Here is a 22,313-nt window from a genome sequence, read left to right on the forward strand (position 1 = left end):
TATCTTTTCAAGTGCTTTCTTATTTTCTATTTCATTTAGTTCTGCTCTTATCTTTGTTATTTCCTTCCTTCTTCTTCCTGTGGGATTACTTTGTTGTTTTTTTTCTAATTCCTCCAAATGTGCAGTTAGTTATTCAATTTTTGCTCTTTCTTCTTTTTTGATGTATGAATTTATGGCTATAAATTTCCCTCTCAGTACTGCTTTTGCTGCATCCCATAAATTTTGGTATGTCTTGTTATCATTATCATTTGTTTCAATGTAGTCATTGATTTCTTTTGAGATTTCCTCTTTGACTTACTGTTTTTCTAAGAGCGTGCTGTTTAATTTCCATATCTTGGTGTGAGATCTGGGCCTCTGGCCCTTGCAGATTTCCAGCTTCACTCCACTGTGGTCAGAGATATTATTTTGTATGATTTCGATTTTTCTGAATTCAATAAGCCTTTCTTTGTGGCCTAGCATATGGTCTATCTTGAAGAATGATCCATGTGCACTTGAGAAAAATGTATATCCTGCTGTGTTTGGGTGTAATGATCTGTATATGTCTATTAGATCCAGCTCCTCTAATATACTGTTCAAATACACTGTTTCTTTAGTGGTTCTCTTTTGAGATGTTCTGTCCAGAGTTGATAGTGGTGTATTAAAATCCCCCACTATAATTGTAGAGGTATCTATTCTTTCACTTAGTTTTTCCAGCGTTTGCCTCACGTATTTAGAGGCGCCCTTGTTAGGAGCATAAATATTTATGATTGTTTGTTCTTCTTGAGAGATTGTCCCTTTCACTAATATGTAGTATCCTTCTTTGTCTATCACAATTGTTTCGCATTTAAATTCTATTTAGTCTGATATTAATATAGTTACTCCTGCCTTTTTTTGGTTATTGTTGCCTTGTAAAATTGTTTTCCAACCATTCACTTTCAGCCTCCATGAATCTCTGGGTCTAAGATGTGTCTCTTGTAGACAGCATATAGATGGGTCATATTTCCTTATCCAATGTCCCAGTCTGAATCTTTTGATAGGAGAGTTTAATCCGTTAACATTCAGTGTTATTACTTTCCAGGAATTTTTTATATTAGGCATATTTTGATTGGACTTGTGTTTGTAATATTTTGTTTGTTTTTTCTTCTCTTTTTGTCTTTTTTGTTGCTCTTACACTCTCCTCCAACTGTGCCTGTCCTGTTTTTTCCTTTCTTCCTGCAGAACTCCCTTTAGAATTTCTTGAAGGGGAGGTTTCTTGTTGGCATACTCTTTCAGTTTCTGTTTATCTGTGAATATTTTGAACTCTCCATCATTTTTGAATGCTAGTTTAGCTGGATAGAGTATTCTTGGTTGGAAATTTTTTTCTTTTAGTACCTTGACTATATCATACCACTCTCTTCTTGCCTCCATGGTTTCAGATGAGAAATCAGCACTTAATCTTATGGAGCTTCCCTTGTATGTGATGGTTTTCTTTTCTCTTGCTGCTTTTCGAATTTTCTCTTTGTCTTGAGCGTTGGATAATTTGACAAGTATATATCTTGGGGTGGGCCTGTTGGGGTTTATGATGTTTGGCGTGCGTTTTACTTCTTGGATATGTACATCTGTCTCTTTCAGTAGATTTGGGAAGTTTTTAGCCATTATTTCCTACAACACTCCTTCTGATCCCTTTCCCTTCTCTTCTCCTTCTGGGATGCCTATAATACATATGTTTGTGCGTTTTGCATTGTCATTCAGGTCCCTAAGTCCTAGCTGGATTTTTTCTATCTTTTTATTGATCAATTCTACTATCTTTTTGATTTCCGATGTCCTGTCTTCCACATCGCTAATTCTCTCTTCTGCCTCTTCTAATCTGCTGCTATTTGCTGCAAGTTTATTTCTGATTTCTTGAACTGTGGTGTTCATTCCCATCATATCTATTATCTTTTTGCGTATGTCTGCAATTTCCCCTCCAAGTGTTGTCTTCATATTGTTAACCTCTTCCTTTACTTCATTAAATTTGTCTGTGATATATGTTCTGAGAGTTTTAATTACTTGTGCGAAGTTCTGCTCCCCTTCCTGGTTTTTAGTTTGTTCATTGGATTCAGCCATGTTTTCCTGATTATTATTTGGTTTGTAGATTTTTGTTGCTGTCTGGTCATCATTTTATCTCGACGGGTTTAATCAGTTCCTTAGCTTCTTTGTCTAGTCTTGGGGATAAATTAGCTGTTGTTCTTGCATAAGTGTTATATCTTCTCTTTGTCACTTTGTTCTTCTTATTCTAATTTCTTGTTGCTGGCTGAGTTCACTTTGAAGGAAAATATTAGGGCCAGGGAAAAGCAATTGTGTTAAAAAGGAAAATGTGTAAAGTAGTATTGGTAATAAATGTTAACAGAGCAACAATATGAGATCTGGGAGGATGGATATTAGATTCATATAAGTTGTGTAGAGTTATAGCAGTAAGTAGAGTACCTATAATGAGGTAGTCGACTGAATATGGGAGGAATATGGTAAGAATTAAAAAGCTAGTGTTTTCGTGAGAGAGGGAAAGAGAAAAGAAAGGCAATAGTTTCAAGAGTGAATAAAAGAAAACAAAACAAAGGTATTAAAAATTAAGAGTTAGACAATTTGGGGATCAAAGAAAGGGAGGTGGAATATAGGAGAGACAGTAGATGATGAGGATATCAAGATGTGGGGGAAAGGGGATAGTGTAGGTAGCCAAAATCAATTCACACAGAAATGAGGCAACAGAGGATGAGGAAACCCAGCAAATGTGAGGTGTTCCCTGCAGCACCTATTGTATAATTAAATAAAATAAGAAGAAAATGAGGGACAAGAGAAAAGAGAGAGAAAAAAAGAGAAGAAAGAAAAAGGGGGGGGGCCGGTAGAGAAAAGGGAGGAGAACAAGTAAGGAAAAGAAAAGAAGATATAGAACACCAACAACAGCAACAACAAAAAACCCCTAAATAAATGAAAAAAAAAGACCTTGGGGGATACAATGGGAGACAAGACTAGGAAATAATGCAATATTAGCAACCAGGACAATGAAAAATAAAAAGTAAAAAATTCAAATTCAAATTAAAAAAAAAAACGCAAACATTGAGGGCTAGGACAATCAAGGACCTTAGATGAGCCTCAGGGCGTGGTGTATTCAGGGATGGAAAGTCTGTGACATTGCAGACTCAAGAGGCGTGAGTCTCTGGGGCGTGGGCCACCAGGGTCCAAGGGACACAGAGCTGGCAAACTCAAATCCGGCCAACAGGGAGCCTGGGAGCACCGCAGAGCAACACAGCCTTCAGGGAACCCCGCAGCTGGGTACCAGCCCTATGGGAGAGGTCCTATCCACAAACTCTGACCTATGTGTCCGAAACCCGCAATTCCCCCTCTCTCTAGGGTCTCCTCTGTGGCTGTATCACCAATTCGACCTCAGGACACCTCCCGCCCTGCAAGCCCCCGAAACAGCCAGTTGGGGGTGCCTCTATATTGCAGCCAATTTAAGGACACTGCAGGTCCGCAGCCAGGCCTAGGGGGCGGGTCTCTAGCCAGAAGCGCTGTATCAGTGTCAGAAACTGAAAATCCCACGCCTCGCAAAAGATTCCCCTAATCGGCTTCCAGACGCCTCCCACCCTGCAATCCCCCGAAATAGCCCCCTGGTGACGTCTCTTTACTGCAAGCGATTTAAGGCTGCTGCAGACCAGCAGCCGGCCTTGGGGGCGGGGCTCTAGCCGGAAACACTATTATTCGTGTCAGAAATCAAAAATTCCCCACCTCACAAAAAACTCCCATCTGTGTCACCAAATCGGTTTGCGATAGCCTCCTGCCCTGTTAGCCCCTTAACAGCCCACTCAGGGCTTATGAATTCCCCAGTACCGCAGAGCCTCCAGGAATCACCGCCACAGTGCCAGTGCCGCGGTTCCACCCGCCCCACGGGGGAGCGTCCCACCCATAGCCCCTAACTCCGTGTAAGAGTTGTGTATCTCTTACACAAATTTTCTCTGTTACCCTCCCACGAAATCGATGTCCAGACACCTCCTGCCCTGCAAAATCCCGAAACAGCCTGGTCCTGAAGAATTTCTAATGCTGCCCAGCCGCTTCTTTGCAGAAGAGACTATCAGGTGCACTCACTCAACCACCATCTTGCTCCGCCCTCTGCAGTTTTAAATAGAGTAGACAGAGTAGGTCTTTCTGAAAAGATGAGAATTGAGGAAAAGATTGAAGGACATGAAGAGTTAACCTTGTGAAAATCTTTGAGAAAAGTATTCTGAACAGTGGGAATAGCCAATGAAAAAGCCCCAATTTGGGCCATGCCTGGCATGTTCCAGTAACAGCAAAAGCTTATGTGGAGTGAGTGACAGTGATGGATGCCCTCTGCAAGGCCCTGGTAGGCAGTCAACTTTGTAAAACCTACTCTAGGGACTGGTAAAATGAATAAAGCCAGTCCCAGACCATTACCTGCACAGCATCCTGGCTTAGATACAATGTTGTCCCTTAATAATGAGGCAGGGAAATGGAGGCCAAACACTTCCATTTAAGTCAGTGACACCATCATTCTTCCAAGAACTAAAACTCTGAAATCACCTCTACCTCTTTCCTCTCCATTGTCAACTTGTTAGTTCTTCCTCTAAAAAGTCTCTCAGTCTTGTCCCTCCTAATTATTACTGCCAACATTCTTATCCATACAGCCATTATTAAAGATTTATTTATTAAGCACCTATAAGTGCCAGGTACAGAGCACACATGCTGAGCCAGAAAGATATGGTCCCAGCCCTCCCAGAGCTCATAGTTCAAAGGAATCTCTGCTTCCAAAACTTCACTAGAAGAATGAAATTGCCTCCTAACTGGAATCTCTGGGTTTAGTTTCTGTTCCTTCCAAGTTATCCTCAATCTGTTGCCAGATGAGTTAACCTCAAATTTACACTATTCCTAGAAGAGCTCCCTATTGGCCTCAGAGCTGGCTCTCCCAGGCAGGTCCTGATAATCAATTCCAGTCTTTCGTTTCCTTCCTTCTATTGGAAACCACCTGCTTCAAACAGGCTTGGTTGGCTCTTTAACATTCCCATCTCAGCACTTCTGCCTAAGATATTCCACCAGTTCTGAATGTCCTCTCTTAGAATTCTCAAGAAATCACTTTTAGCCCAATATCCTTCTTCAAGCTTTCTCCATCAGCTGGGAATTAGGAGTCCTGATTTATTTTATTCATTCATTCTGAGTCTACTCAGAATGAGTCTACTGTACGGTAGTCTACTACCTGAGTCTACTGTACGGTAGGCCCTGGGTGAGCAAGACACAGTTCCTGCCAACCTGAAAGAGAAAATCTAATAGGGAAGACAGATATTAATAATTTTTTATATTATATCATCACAAACAGTAAGAGGTTCTATAAAGAAATGTAGAAGGTACTATGAAAGCATTTCAAAAGTGAAATAAGACTTAGTTGGGCAAGAAAAGTCTTCCTTGAAGAACTGACTTCAAAGAGCTAAGATCTAAAGCAGCACTATCCAACAAAACTTCTGCATTGAAATGTTCTATATCTGCACTGTCCAATATGCATGAACCACATGTGGCTACTGAGTACTTGAACTGTGTCTAGTGTAACTGAGAAATGGAATTTTAATTTTATTTACTTTTAGTTAATTTAAATAGCCACATGTGGCTAAGGCCTATCATAAGGGATAAGTACAGATCTAAAGAATGAACAGAAGTTAAATATGCTGGTAAAGGGTAGTGTGTAGGTAGAAGGAAAAATTATCTACAAAAGATCTGAGACCAGAGGGAGCATTGCATGTTTGAGGACATGACAGCAGGAAAGAGGGTGGAATGCAGAGAGATGGGAGAAAGCATCAAGAGATAAGCCAGAAAAGCAGGTTGGGACTGGACCATGAAGGGTCTGGAAGGCTATATTAAAGATTCTGAGTTCTATCTAAACAGTAGTGCAAAGGATTACAGCCAAAACAGTAACATGCTCAGGTTTGCACTAAAGGAAAAAGAAACCAAAGTCGTTCAAGAAACCAAAGTCGTTCCAGCTGCAAGAATGAGAATGGACTGGAGAGGGGAAGGGCAAATATGAGGAGATCACCTATAAGGCACTTATAAGAATCTAGACCAGAGGTTCTTAAGGGGTCCATGAGCTTGAATTGAAATTCAAAAAAACATTATTCTTGTGGGGACATATTGGTGCAGGTACAATATGTTTATTAAATAATAAACAGTATAGTGTGGACTTAGTAAGGGGTCTGTGGTTTTCACCTGACCGGCAAAGAGGTCCGTGGAACAAAGAAGGTTAAGAACCCCTGATCTAGATTAAGATCAAGATATGTGGGGCCAGAGGTGGAGTGAGTGCATAGATTTGACCCATCTGAGAGTTCAGGCTTATCACATACTACCTGAGTGACCTGAGGAAAGTCACTTAACTCTCTGGGCCTCAGTTTTATTTTTTCAATTGTAAAACGGGGATGACAACACCTTCTGTGCCTAATTGCAATGAAGATAAAATACCTATGAGTGTGTTTTAAAAATCATAAAGACTCTATGAATGTAGTGGATTAACATTATTGCTCAATCTCACTTAGACTAGTCCTGCTTCTTTCCCCAAACATCATTCATATAGCTAGTACCATCCAACTTAATACAGAATGGTGTTTCATTGGCTTCATATGGCATAACTGTTTGATCCTTAGGGGCAGAAAGCTTGTTTCATACCTCTCCTATATATGCTCCAGTGTTTAGCAAAGAGCATAGCACACAATAAATGCTTAATAAATGTTTGTGAAATAAATTTAGGAATAACATTCAACTAATGCCTGTTAGCTAAAGGATTCCTCCAGCTTATCATTCCTTTTTTCCCAATGGAAGGTCAAACTAATCATATACTAACTTTCAATATTCTCAACTTACTGGGGTGATTAATATTTGCAGCTCCAAAAAAGGAATATACACCCTTAAAATCAGGAATATAGGCCCTTAAAATCTAGGGCTTGAGTGTTTCCATAGACCCTTTAAGGGGTGCTGAGTACTGGCCCAGTAATGAAGTGCCAACTTTAGGGATGGTGGCAAAGAGAAGAGGATTAAAGCCATCACACTGGGTTTCTAGTCCTGTCTCTAGTGTTTATTTTGTTTCAGAGCCTCAATTTCCTTGTGTGCAAACAGGAAGAATGGCAGTTGTCCTTCCTACTTCACAGAGTTACTACAATACTTAAAAATAAGATGAGGTGTTTCTTGTTTGTTTGTTTTCAGCTCTAAGTAACACTAATTCAACAACAATTTATAGAGTACCTAATTTGTGCCAAGCAATGTGTTAGATGTTGGGGATATAAGAATGAAACTCCTTAAGACCTCAGCTCATGACTTAAAGGAGTCAAACAAGCCAACAATTCAAATATAACCTGGTAAGGGCTAAATAATGATTTAGGTGAAAACAGTGAGCTGTGGGAAAGTAGAAAAGGGCTGTTTACCCTCTCTTTCCTCTGGTTTGGCAAGGGAGGGTAGGGATTCTCAGAGGTTATCTAGAAAGGAATGCAAAAAGAAGTAATCCTTAACCATACCTTACAAGGTGCCCAGGAGTTGAGCAGGTGAAGAAGCAAGATGAGAGCATTCCAGACAACGAAACTGACAGATTTCATTCATTCTTGTATTCGACAAACACTAACTGAACATAATACAGGCAAGGCACTCCAGGGAAATAAAAGTAAGATATGACCCCTGCTTACTGGAAGTGCATGTTCCTTGTGGGCAGAGAGCTCAGTAAAGGTACTTGTAATCCAATATGGTACATACAGCAATCAGGGTAAGCTCAAGGTTCAGGAAGCTTCATGTACCTTTATATACTTTTAAGGTTGGGGGCATGTAGACAGAGATGAGGCTGATGAGGCAAGCAAGGCACAGGGAATTAGGGTGGCAGCAGCAGCATCCCAACCCGTCCTCTTACTAGCCATGTGACCTTGAGCTGGTTACTTAATCTCTTCAGACCTCATTTTTTCATCTCTAAAATGGAGAGAATAATTAAACCTACCTCAACAGGTGGCTATGAGATTAAAATTAAGGGAAGTCACACTGTTAACTGAGTGCCCACATGGGTGCCCACGTGGCAAGCAAGTAAGTGCCCGTGCAGGCCAGCCAGTGCCCATGCAGTGAGCCACCATGCAAGTGCCCATGTGGCAAGCCAAGTGTCTGCCTAGTGAGCCAAGCGCCTGTGTGAGTGCCCACATCGTGAGCCAGTGCCCATGTGGTGAGCCAGTGCCCACATGGCAAGCTGAGTGCCCATGCAGCAAGTCAACTACCCATGGATTAAGCACCAGTGCCCATGCAAGTGAGTCACATAGCAAGATGATGACGCAACAAAAAAGAAATGAAAGGGAGCGTCAAGGTGAAGCAAAGCAGAGACAGGGAACTAAGGTGGCACAATTGACAAGGAACCTCTCTCCATGTCAGAGGTCCCCAGGATCGAATTCCAATGAATCCTAGAGGAGAAGTACGAGAAGAGAAGACAAAAAGAGAAATAGATACAGAAGATCACACAGCGAATGGACACAGACAGCAAAAAACAGCAGGGACAGGGACAGGGAAGGGGAAGGGGAAGAAAAAAATTTTTAATTTTTTTTAAAATGAAGGGAAGTGCTTATTATAAGTATCTGGAACATAACTAGTATGCAATAAACATCACTTGCCATACCATCATCATCATCATTGACTTGACGAAGGAGAAAAATCATCTCAGGTAATGTGAACAACTCAGGAATAGAAAGTAGTACAACTGCTCTCAGGTTTTAAACTTTCTGGAGTCCACGAGAAAGAAAAAGAAAGGCTAGGATATATTCTATGTCACCCTTTGCCCAAGATAGGTGCTTCTCAAAATCTTACACAGAAAGAACCCTACCAGAAGAGGAATAAGTGAATAATTCCCAAGAGATGCTGTATCAATCATAAAAGTTCTTTGGTTTTTTAGTATTCTATCTTAGAACTTCAATCTCTTCCATAATTGGCTCATTTTATCACCACCACCATACGAAACTTAGTGCTTACTCATTTCCAGGCAGTTACAGAATTTTTCATGCATCACCTCATTTAATCCTTTCAACAACTCTATAGAGGTAGGTACTAATAATAATCCCACTTTACAGAGGAGGAAACTAAGGCAAGAAACATTAGTTGACTTGCCCAAGATGACAACCTAATAAATGTTGGAAGTGGGATGTGAGTCCAAGCAATCTGGCTCCAGATTCCATGCTTTTATCCACGTTACCTCTGTAATATGAAAACACTTTCCCCCTGAAACCTCACACCAGCACTGATATTCTGAGTAGATGTGTCATGCTCTGGCACATGGCCAGATATCCATACTCCATCTAAGGGGAATAGCCTAAGACCCAGCAGCTTTATTCAGGTTTGCTGTGTGAGATAGCATCGCTAAGGACAAATGCCCATAGCACTCAGTGCACCTAACAGGGCTCAAACAAATGACAAGTTGGCAGCCACTAGGAGACAATTAAAAATCTACCATTAAACCAAGCTGTACCTAGAGCAGACCTTTTTTAAAGTAGCTTTTCTTCAGGGGATTATATTTTCTTCTTGCCAATTTCCTTAATGGCAAGAAAGGCTAAGTGTTAGAAGAACAAAGGACACCCAAGGGCAAAGGGTAGAAGATTCTCACCAAAGTGTGGGTGGAAGGGGAGGGAGGAGGAAAATTAAACAGGCGGCAGAGAAGCTGTACCTCCTCCTTTATTCCTGTATAATGCTTCAGTTGCCGCCCATCCCCACCTCCTCCTCTCTCTGCCTTCTCCTCTGGGGGGCACTAACAGCAGCCCAGAGCTCATTAAAGTTTGAACAGATTGATCGATAAGGACAGAATGGTGAATTGTCCATCTGTAAATTACCAAGCACCTCATGAATATTTAAGGGACTAACCTAGGAACAGGGAGTAGAGGGAAACCAGGACTTTATTTTACTTCTGGAGAAAAAGGATAAATGCACCTCTGCCATTCCTGATAACCTGAATTTAAAAATCAAACAGTCAAATGAATCTTTAAAAATGAACAAGTATTGTTCAGCATCCCTTCCTTTGCCAAGCCAAAGCCACTAAATATGAACATCTACATGGCATAGAGACACTCTAGCCCTACCCAACTTCCCTGCTTTCTCAGAGCACACCACTACATTCTCACACCTCTATGCCTCTACACATGCTGTTCCCTCTGCCTAAAATGCTGTTTCCCTCACCTTCCTCTTGGAAGGCAGGATAGTTTAGTGACTTAGGAGTGGACCTCTGGAGTCAAGAGTGCTAAGCTGGGATCCAGTTCTGCCTCTCCCACTTACTAACTGTATGAACTTGGGTAAGTTATTTAACCTTCCTGTGCCTCGATAAAATAGTACTATACTTATAGGCTCATTGTGAGATTTCAACTATATTATGCACACTAATATATCTTACACAGCATTTGGCACATAATAATGGTTCAGTAGATTCTAACTATGATTATTAGTGAATTTTCCATATCAGTCACACCTCCAGGTACCACATCCTGTCATGTTTTTCCTGAGTCCCAGAGTTAGTTTTATCCTTAGTTCCAGCCATAGTTACTCCTCTCCGAGCAAGTATCACAACATATTTTAGCTGCTTATTCATCCACACACTTCACTATGAACTCCTGAAAGGCAAGGCCTATATCCTGCTCATCTCAGCACCTAAAGTTACCCTAAAGTAGTCTCTGGCACCAAATGGCACTCAATAAACACTTGGCAGGTGGGTGCAAGGGATCATGCTCAAGGAGAGGAGGCCACATCTTGCCCATACCTTTGTGACAACACAGCATGCAGCCCAGATGTCCTCCGAGGACTGCTCATGGTGGTTGAACTCAGGCTCCCATTTTTTAATTGGCTGGTCTGCGAAAGCCAAAAGGATCCCCTTCTGGTCCACAAGAGCGGCACGGACACTGCCTGTTCCAACGTCTACACCCACGTAGTAGTGGCTCCCTGGTTCCTGTTCTCCATCAGACATTGTGGTCCCTCAACCTGTGGTGATCAAATATAAAAACCACATGAGAGCAGGTGGGTTTACAAAGACAGTCACAGAACTTCTTAGAAGTGGAAATGAAAGAGAAGGGGTGGGTGCAGCTAATTAATCAGTGGTTGTTGACTTATTCATCCAACAAAAATTTTCGGTGCTAACAGTATAGTCACAGGCACTGAGCTAGGTGGTGAGTGAACAAGACCAACATGGTCTGAGACATGGAGTTCGTATTCTCAGAAGGGAGTTAGGCATTAAGTATTTAATTGCATGATTATTTAAGCAAAGTTGTAACATAAGCTAAAAGGGTAATTACAGGGTTGTTGGAGAACTTAAAAATTGGTGTCAATGGATATGAATTTATTCTCAGTGAATTTGAATCAACAAGGACAGTGGCCAAGGTACTAAAGTGGAACCTCATCTTTCCAATCAGTCATTCAATCAACAAATATCTACCAAGCATTTATGCACCAAGCACTGTGAAAGGCATATACATTTCCTCACCCCCTCACTATGACTCTGGAAGATGGGTATCGACAAGGCAAAACTCCAAGAGATAAATACCTTTTTGCTTAATGCAAGGGCCACACTTATAAACAGTAAATGTGCCAGCATCACTCAGGGGGCAGACTGAACCTGAAGTCTCAGATCTGCGCAACTCCAAATCGTGTGCTCTTTCCTTTCCATCTTATTCTTCCTTTTTTTTTTTTTTTAAAGATTTATCTTTTTATTTATTTCTCTTCCCTCACCACCCCCACCCCGGTTGTCTGTTCTCTGTGTCTATTTGCTGCATCTTCTTTGTCTGCTTCTTTTGTTGTCAGCGGCACAGGAATCTGTGTTTCTTTTTGTTGCGTTATCTTGTTGTGTCAGCTCTCCGTGTCTCCGTGTGTGCGGCACCATTCCTGGGCAGGCTGCACTTTCTTTCGCGCTGGATGGCTCTCCTTACAGGGCACACTCCTTGCGCGTGGGGCTCCCCTATGCAGGGGACACCCCTGTGTGCATGGCATTCCTTGCACACATCAGCACTGCGCATGGGCCAGCTCCACATGGGTCAAGGAGGCCCGGGGTTTGAACCATGGACCTCCCATATGGTAGACGGACACCCTAACCACTGGGCCAAGTTCGCTGCCTTATTCTTTCTTAAAGTTTGGCAATTAGGTTTGGAGAAAAAGCAAGTACACTACAGCCATGTCATGAAGTGACTGGGAATTGAAAAGGAGCCCAGGGGGACAGAATCAGGACTCTGTTCGATTGTTTCTTGTGAGTTAGGAGGAAATCTCACCAGAGAACGTTCAGGAATTCCTTGGCGTTGATTGCTGCTCTAAGTCCCTTTGGTCAGATGAACCTGCATGACAAAAATTCTCATAAAGGCTTTCATTTTCCAGTGATCTTTCAAAGAATAAGAACAAAACCCAAAGACAACTGTGCTGTTGAACATGCTACAATTCTCCCCAAGTGATATGTAGTAGTCTTATGCCCAGAGTCCACTTTCAACCTGAGTAGCATTTTAAGTCCTTCAAACTTCAAAAGAATCATGTTTCCTTGGTAGAGTCACACTTGGGAATTCTAAAGCAAAGTCAGTCAGCAGATGTCCAGTTACTGCTTCCTGGATTTTTATCGCAGTGAAAAAGTATCATTAAACATGATTGCTTCTGCCTTAATCGCAATGCTTTCTGAACTCTGTGTTTTCCCCCTTTTGGCTTTGTGACCCCCTAACAGGTGAAGAAGATAACAGGGAAGCTCTAGTGGTAACATTTCATCTGAGCTTCGGAGAACAACTCTCAGGCTCTAGCCAACAGGCAATCGCTTCTTCTCTCCCTCACTTAAATTTAAATCCCTTTGGGAGCCTCATACAACCATATGACCGGTTTTCAAAGCAACCATTCCTTCACTCATTCAGCACCAATACCTTTGCTTCAAACTCTCGCTTGAAGAAAACTTCAATAAAACAGATAACAGCAGAGCTGTTCTGTTTGAAGCAAAGATCACCCTAGCCCCTCCCTCACCTCTTATCCCAGCAGTCCTTCTACTGGGTCCTTCATCAGGAATGCTGAAAATTACTGACAATGGCTATGATACAATCCCAGCTCCTCAGCACAGCATCCCAGGCCCTATACCACCTGGCCTCTGCCTGCTGTCCAGCCATGTCTAATACTGTCCTGTCCATGTCTAAGGCACCTAAGGTTCATTCATAATTGATAGCATTCTTTTCTTTCTGAATGTATATAAAATAGCAGTGCATCTTGCAATCAATGACACCTTGGATCTGAAGAAATACAGGTGATCCATATACCAGGAACCTTATTAAGAGCTGAGGATACAGTGATTGACAAAACAAGCACAGTCCCTTGGTTCAGAGCTTCCTCAGTTTCTGTATCTATAAATTGGTTTCCTGTGAGGACTAAATGAGATCATGCACAAAATATAAGGCATGGCCTAAAAGGGCCATGAAGCGTGGCCCTTCTAGGCCTAGAAGAGTGGCCTAAGTCTTCAGACAACTCTTTCCTGGCCTTTAAAAGTGAATAACCTGAGAGAAGCTGGATAATCTACTTCTACCTTTTCCTATGCTAGTTACTTCTCAGGTTCTTTCCTTTATTGAAATAATACCTCTCACTTGAGTTTTTTCAATATTTTCTTTTCCCACCCTAGCACCATGAGCCTTCCCACACTCTTCCATCAGATCCTATGACTATTAACCACACTGTGGAGCTCAATCACTCTAGTTTCTATTTTTCTGCTCTGTAAGCAGGAATAATTCTACAGAGTAAGCCTTCAACAAGTAGCAACAGCTGATGCTCTTTTTGCTGCTCCTTAAATGTCAGTGCTCAGAATTCTCAGCACTGAAAAAGTGCCTTTGCTAAGAATATCTACAACGTAGCAAAAAAAAATCCTTCTTCCCAAGCCAAGAAGCAGTATTGACTCGTTTATACAATGTAAGGTGTATACTTTTTGAATCTCAAATACATAAAATATGGCATCTCCTCCCATGTAAGACTCTAGCTTCTGGTGAACAGGCTTTTTTCCCCAACAAGCCTGCTCTAGAGAAAGAGAAATCTGTGAATAACTCTCTATGAAACCCAGTGTAGATCCTCCAAGTGTAGCTCTAGAAAGGGAATTCCCTTGGGGGAGAGATAGTGACAAAGCTATTCTACCTCCCTACCACCATTTATTCTGTCCCCCAACACACACGCACACACACACACTCACCTTTTTAGTTTACTCTTAGCTTTCCACTGTCCCTCCACTGGGAAGGCACCCAGGGGTGTGCTCCTTAACACTGACCTTGGTATACAAACAACTCTCTGCCATTGGCTAGGACATTCCAAGACTATTCTAAATAGTTAGGGGAGAAACAAGGAAATAAATAGGAAATAAAGAATCTGTACAAACATTCTGGCTTACATAACCAAGGCTCTGACCCTACCATGGCCAGTCAGCATACGGGCTTCCCTTTACTCCTACCAACCCAAGGACAAGGGAGATTTTCCCCATGGGGCAGGCCTAGCTCCTCATGTTTGGAGTCCTCACTTCTGACTCCCTTTCTTCCTCTGCAAGGAATGCATCATCTTACCACTCATCACCCAGACCTTCTGATTATTCTGCAATAAAAACCAAAGAGGCAGATTTCTCCTCAGCAGGTGACCAAGGTCCTATCCCAGTTCTAGTTTTTGAACTTGTAGGAAAGAGTCTCCCCTACAAGAGAGCCCCCACCTTATATGGAGAGTGGAGCTTTACCAACACAGTTAACTCCACCAGCTGCCTGCGTCACAACTATATCCCCAGTGCCTGGTACACAGTAGGAACTTGGTAACTCTTTGTGACTCCGTGAATGACCGGATACCTCTAAAATCCATCATCAGGGAAATAATAAAAGGCACCATTTACCAAGTGTTTGCAGTGTGTCTAATGCTTACGTTATCACTATTAATCCCGACAACAACTTTGGAAGATAGTTACTATTATCATCCTCATCTCACTGATGAGGAAAATGAGTCCTAGATCAATAAAATAACTTGCTTAAGTATGTCATATAACTGGCAAAGAATAGACTAGAGGGTAACCCTGTTTCCTCTGGCACCAAAGTCCCTAAACTTTCTGAGGATGCTATGCTGCCTCCTGATTTTTCTCCATGTATTAAATGCCTACTAGACTCTACTAGGTGCCCCTGTCTACCTTGCCTTCACTTGGCTAACCTGGAACTCAGTTGTCCATCTGCAGAGGCTGAGCCTTCCACAATGCTGCATCTCTCTGGCAAACCATCAGTTCCTATACCATATTATAAAAGCATCACTGCAGAAGAGAGTTAAATTCAAATCTACCGGAAAAAGGGAATCATACCCTCCAGCATCATTCACACACACCTCCCAGTTCGTGTTTTTCTAAGAAATGGATCCTAATTAAACATTTCAGGTTCATCATTTTGCCCATTACTATAATCACTTTGTGATTATTTCCACACCTGGAACCTGAAAGCAGGGAAGCAGTTAAAGCTTCCCTGCAACTTGACCCTGTGAGTTATAAAAACTCTACAAAGGATTTTCATGGATCATAAGTACTATCCGCTGTGTCCTGAACACTAAATCTTGTTCAACCAGTATCTCTTATCCATGGAAATTGAAATTAATTGCAAAATGGAAAATATTATTCACTTCATAATTTGTTTTAAAAATTTAAAAGAAGGATTAGGTTCCTCCTGTGAGTCAAGCACTTTTACACCACATCCCACCAAAACCCAAACAGGTTGGTAAACGTAACGATTTTATGCCTCAAATGAGTAGGGTAGTTTGCCCAAAGTGCAGCAAACAGTAAAGGGCAGCACTAGGATTTGAACATCAGCCACTTTTGGCAAATTTAGGGCTCTTCCCACAACAACAAAAATTAAAGACAAATCTCTAATAACTTCTTCAAAACCAATATCGATAAAAGTAGCATCGACTAGTATTTATTGAGCTCTGCTCCACAAACGCCCCACATGATTTCATGATCTCATTTAATCTTTACAACAAGTCTTTGTGGTAGACAATATGAACTCCATTTTCCAACTGAGCAAACTAAGGCTCAAAGACAAAAATGTTACACAGCAGGAAAGCTGAGAAGCTGGGATTCAAGGCCAATGTGACTCCAAAGCCTGCATTATGAAAGGTGAGAGTCTGCACTTCGGTTTCACTTCATTCTTTTTAGGCAAAGACAAATAAATTAAAAAGAAATACAGATATTAGGGGTGCAGGGAGGGTGGTCAGGCAGGGAGAAATAAGGACACGGACTGTGAAGACCAAGAAAAAGAAAAATAATGGAGATGAACTCAAGCTGTGCTACACCCAAGTCCTGAGACGTAACTGAATTTTCAGTGTTACAAGATGTTTCAAAGGGCAGAAACAGCCTCTTTTCCACATCCCCAGCATGAACTGGACAGATTTTAGCCTCTATTTATGATCAAAAGTCTGCTCTGTATGATAAATATTTATATGGCTCATTAAATAATGGTCTGTATAAATATTATTAGAACTGTGCCACAGGAAACCACAGACTTCGCGACTGATTCTTCAACAAATGTGCAAGCTGCTCAAATGCAGCGTGAAAAAAAGGAAAGAGGGACAAGGAAACAGAAGACTGTTCTTTACAAAAATATTTCAGCAATTCTAACATGGGGGTAAATGCTACAAATACTACGTTGAAAAATGATCATTTGGGGTTTGTTCTCTCTCTCTCTCTCTTTCTCTCTCTCTCTTTCTCTCTCTCTCTTTCTCTCTCTCTGTCTTCTTTTCCCTTACATAACCTAACAGCAATAGTATGGTTTCCTATGATTACAGCTCTCTAGCATGGATAAGCTTACCTTCAATCCTATTTCTTAAATAGCCACTCTTCCAGGATCAATTTCGTGATAGTATCCACAGAAACACAGGGACCCAGGAATGGATTCAACATTCTCTTTCAACTTTAATCTTTGGACTTGGATGAGAACTCATGTACAAGAATCCTACACAAATTATAGGCTTATTTATTCATATTGCAATCAGGAGCTTGATAAGATTGGGAAGAAAAAGATAAGCAACAAGTAAGTTTATCCACTTCAGCCTTCTCAACTGAAAGAATTAAATATCACTTTAATGAAATCTCACATGCTCTAAGATGGTGAGAAAATTTGGGGAAAAAAGAGCTACTTAGGCAATAATAACTGGTTCTCTATTGTCTCTCACAGTACACATATTTAGAGATACTGATAACACTTGCTGAGGTACGTTCCTCTTAAAACAAAAGGTCATCTCCTACTGGCCTCTGTCTCAGAGCTTTTTCAACCTTTCATTTTAAGGCAGAGACATTTTTAAAAGATATGTAGGCTACCACTATTGGGTGACTTTGTATTTTTTACTCAGAAGAAACCCCCAAACCTCCTACGTTTTCAAAACTTCTTGAGTCTGACATCTTTCATGAAGAAATCCCTGTGGACAAAGGAGTATACACGAGTGAGTTCTGGGGTAATCAACACATTCTATGGCAAGAGAGGAAAGAGAGGGATAAGCAGGGAAACCATTCCCTTTTTCAGAAGTTGAACCAGGCACTCATCTATACAAGCTCCTAGAGGGCTGTGACTTATATTCATCATCGGTACCTCAAACTGGTACGTAACAAAGGGCCTGGCTTGTTACCAATCAAGAATAATGTCAAAAGAAACTGAGAATAAAAAGGGAAAAAAGGAAAACAGGAAAGACCAGGGAAAGAGGAATTGTAGAAGAAGTGGAAAGGAGGATGATAGAGAAAAGGAATCTGGATCAGCAGTGGGTGGAAGTCTGGGTGATTGAGAGAATAACAAGGTAAGAAACCCATGAATGGATGAATGAATGGGAGGCAGAGAAAAGGAAGGAAAATGGGAAGGGGAAGGGAAAAGGAGAAAAAGAAGGAAAAAAAGAAAAATTAAAAGAAAGGAAAGAAAGAAAAAGAAAACAAAAAGTAGACATATTCCTTAGCCGACAAATAATATCAACAGGCTCTTCCTGTCCAGGAGAAATCCATAATGGTCTGCCAAACTACCCCCTTTCACATTATTATAAGTTCTGCCCATAATGAACATCGGCCAATATTCCAGCCCCTTGATATCAGTGCTTGTACTTATGAACCTTATTCTTGTAAAATTGAAGCTTAGCCCAGTAATATATATTGCCTTGTAGTAACCTCCTGTAAATCACCTTGTTTACTCAAATGTGGTCTTTCTCTAAACCAAACTTAGCATATAAGCTCACTGTCTCCCCACCCCCCAACCTGGCATGGGTCATGTCTCCTGGGCTGGCTTTTCTGGCACTGAGGGATTATTACCAAGTGCTAAATAGTGATGTATTTGGAAAAAGACCTTGACCAAAAGGGGGGAATATTAAATACAGATGAGTTTTTACAACTAAGAGATTTCAAAGTGAGTCAGGATGTCATTCCAGAAGTTATACTTATGCATGCCTCAGAAGGATCTCACTGACTGCCACAGTAAACAGTGCCACAAGTAAGGGAGCTCCTGAGAGCTCTAGAACATCTGGACACTATAGGTAGGGCAGACAACCCCAGGAAATTGGTACCCGGTCGGTGGGCTTTACCTTGGAAATATATGATAACCTATCTCCCTAACATATCAGAGTTGGACTCACTTATAATTTTTCCTACAAATGGTTCTTCTGCCCCTTTTACTTAAACCTATAATTAGCACTAGACCTGTTAAATACATGTCCCAGAGACTTAAATCTTCAGTCTGTTCATATGCTGGTTGAGCCCTGAATCTCAGCAGAGTTACAGCCAACACCTACCCTCCAGTTTATCAGACTTGCCCAGGTTAACTAACAAAAGGATAATGATGGACAGCACCCATCCCAAAAAAACAAAGTATCCACAAATTATTCGAGTTCCATCCATCTGCCCTATGGAATCTAAGCCCCCTCTCAATTGGAAGCAGAGTGGGCATCACCATCCCAAAATCCTCAAGATTAAGGAATGAACAAACGTAAGGGGGGAATGCAACTACGGACCAAAGTAGACTTATTAATCTAGTAATGTAAGAACTTGTACACTGATATAAAGACAGTAGTCAAGAGAGTTTCTGAGGGGAGGGAGAAGGAAGACTAAGTGTTTAACATGGGGCATTTTTTTGGAATTGTTCTGTATGATATTGCAATCACTGTTACAGGTCATTATACATTTTCTAAAAACCTATAAAATTGTGTGGTGCAAAGTGTAAACCATAATGTAAACTATAGGCCATGGTTAGAAGCAATGCCTCAGTATTTTATCATCAGTTGTAACAAATGTACCACACTATTGAAAGATGTTGTTAATGGGGAAACGTATGAAGGGGGCAGGGGAGTGTATATGGGAATTCCCTATATTTTCAACATAACTTTAACGTAATCTAAAACTTCTTTTAAAATAAAGATAAATAAATAAATAAATAATTTTAAAGTCCATGATGGAGAGAAGGAACAGATAATGAAAATGTCAATTCTCAGAGACCAAAATGTAAATTAAAATATCAAACAAAAACAAAAAAGACCACAACAAAACCCTTTCTCTGCTCTGAGCTTCACCTACTCAACCAATCAGAGAAACCTCAAGGCCCTGAGAGCATCTTGGTATCCACACATAGAACCAATAACATGTAGATCATTCAAGTCAGCTATCAGGCTGTGAAGAAATCCTAGACACCACAGAAGATGAGAAAACAACATCCTGGGTACTGTCTTAGAGGCAAGGGGCTCTCAAAAGAAGCTCTATCAAGGGAGTACAGAAATCATCCTGCAAAGAGATACAGGGCTGTATCTTGACAGTCGAAGACATAGGCTGGGCCTGTCTTATCTACCTCTGTATTCCCAGTGCACGCATATGAAAAATAAGATGAAGAGACAGTAAGTCTCAATAAGGATCTGTTGAATGAATGAAAAAGTCACCCATTTGGGAGATTTTAAAGCACTTCTCCTTAGGTAACAAAAAATAAATCCTCAGTACAAATAGGTAGGGAGTGAGGTGTGAGGGTCATTGTATTGGATTAGGTATCAGGAGATCTGAAGCTTATACCATGTCTACCACTGACTTATCTTGGGCATGCCCCTTCAATGAATTCTCTTTTCCCAGGTATAAAATGAGACTGATTCTAGACAACTTCTCCAAGGGGTGGCTATAAAGACTACAGGAAATAATGGGCATAGAGCAGCTTTGAAAGTGTAATTCTTATATAAATAGAAGGAATCATTGGCGCTGGGAAGCACAGAATAATTTAGGAGTAAAATAATAGTAATGCATAGCCGAAGATACTCTATAGACTTGCTACTTAAAGTATAGTCCTCACACAAGCAGCCCCTGAAGCACCTGGGAATTTGTTCAAAATGCAGAATCACAGGTCCCACCCTAGACCTTCCGAATCAGAATAGGCATTTTAACAAAACCACAGGTAATGCATATGCACAGTTAAGTTTGAGAAGCACCCCAAAGCATAATACTTAGGTTTGAGATTTGGAGTAAGACAAGTTCAAATTCAGGTTCTGCCACTCACTACCTGTTTGATCTTGGGCAAGTTAATCTTTCTGAGCCAAGTTGCCTCTTCTGTTGGGAAAGCAAAAGCTCCAATCTCAAAGGCTACATGGAAAGACTAAAGGAGGTAACAAAATTGAAGTGCCTAGCACAGTACCTGGTAATTGGCATGCTCTCAATAAATGGCATCAACCATTAGAACTACAGTTATGGGTCAATAGTTCCTTCAAACACCAAACCACCTCCCACAATCTGTTTTTTTTTTTCATTATCTTTTTTTAAAAGGTGCATAAATCACACAAAATGTTACAATAAAAAATATAAGAGGTTCCCATATATCCCATTCCCCACTCCCCTACTCCTCCCACGTCGACAACTTCTTTCTTAGTGTGGTACATTCATTGCATTTGATGAGTACATTTTGGAGCATTGTCTAAAATGTAAACCATAATGTAACCAAAAATTTATAAAAGTGTACAGTCTAAAATGTAAATCATAATGTAAACTATAATGGAAACATGGTTAGTACCTATGTTTCAATATCTGTACATCAGTTGCAGCAAATATAAATTAAATCCACATGTAAAAAGATCACTGCTGGAGAAGGGGGAAAAGGGTTTGATGTTGGGTACACGGGAGTTCCCTAGATTGTATATGTGACTTTACTGTGACCTAAAGCTTTTTTTTTTTTAAAGATTTATTTTATTTATTTATCCCCCCACTTGCTGCTTGCTTGCTGTCTGCTCTCTGCGTCCATTCGCTGCATGTTCTTCTGTGTCTGCCTGTCTCCCTTTGTTACATCATCTTGCTGTGCCAGCCGTCCAAGGGCACAGGCCCTCAGTTCTCTGCAGGAACAGGCCCGCTTGCCTTCACAAGGAGGCCCTGGGAACTGAACCCAGGGCCTCCCAAACGGTAGATGGGAGCCCAATCGGTTGAGCCATATTGGCTTCCCTAAAGCTTTTTCGAAGATGTAATAAAATTTTTTAAAAAGGTAGACACTGAGGAAGAAATGGAAGAGACTGCCTTGCCACTGTACACACAGGGCAACACCTATTATAATGATGAAAAACAAAATGTCAAAAAAAAATTTTTATGATATTTTTCATTTTTCAATACCCCAATTTAGTTTTTACTTTCTTTAAATTATTATGTATTCTGTTTCTAATCTTTAAACCTATCACTACTATTTCAATTTCCTATTAATTGAATTTGACAATACATTAGGCTTGATTTTTTAAGAAGTTTCGGATCACAGAGGGGTTCAACTATGGCAGGGGAGGAGCACTGATGTAGGGTGTCATTGATGGGGGCTGCATGGCTGGAAGGGAGTTCTCCAGGGCACCCATGTAGGGTATACAGATATGCTCAGATGTTCACTGGGCATTGACATAGAGGGTAGAATATTACACAACAACTGAGGGAGTGCTGAGTTCCCATTCCGGGAAACTCTGCTGCACTCCCCAATGGAGCAGCAATAATCCACCAAGTACAAGGGCAAGGACCAGAGAAAGGACAGTTCAGTGATGGGCCCCTGATACTGATGACTATGCTTATGAACCTGTGTGCTTGAAATTTCAATTAGGCCTAGAGCTGCAGGGTGCCTAAGAGTTACCTCCTGAGAACCTCCATGTTACTCAAATGTAGCCTCTAAGCCTCCCACAATCTTTTTTTTTTTAAGATTTATTTTTTATTTATTTCTCTCCCCTTCTCCCCTCCCCTCCCCCCAGCTGTCTGCTCTCTGTGTCCATTCGCTGCGTTCTTCTGTGACTGCTTCTATCCATATCAGCGGCACCGGGAATCTGTGTTTCTTTTCTGTTGCGTCATCTTGTTGCGTCAGCTCTCCGTGTGTGCGGCGTCATTC

General features: G+C 41.1%; 1 protein-coding gene across 6 annotated transcripts in view; it reads right to left on the minus strand.

Annotated features, from left to right (window-relative positions):
* FGGY (FGGY carbohydrate kinase domain containing) overlaps window positions 1-22,313 on the minus strand; it is a 531,195-nt gene that overhangs the window by 474,925 nt on the left and 33,957 nt on the right. For all 6 annotated transcript variants that reach the window (XM_058303505.2, XM_058303502.2, XM_058303499.2 and 3 more), the window contains exons 2-3: window positions 12,234-12,296; window positions 10,739-10,956 (exon numbers count right to left, since the gene is read on the minus strand). In XM_058303505.2, the coding sequence (XP_058159488.1) occupies window positions 10,739-10,757 (19 nt within the window). In that variant the 5' untranslated portion in view covers window positions 10,758-10,956; window positions 12,234-12,296. The remainder of the gene's footprint in view (window positions 1-10,738; window positions 10,957-12,233; window positions 12,297-22,313) is intronic.

This window comes from Dasypus novemcinctus, chromosome 9 (assembly GCF_030445035.2).
Source record: "Dasypus novemcinctus isolate mDasNov1 chromosome 9, mDasNov1.1.hap2, whole genome shotgun sequence".
NCBI classification, from domain to species: Eukaryota; Metazoa; Chordata; class Mammalia; order Cingulata; family Dasypodidae; genus Dasypus; species Dasypus novemcinctus.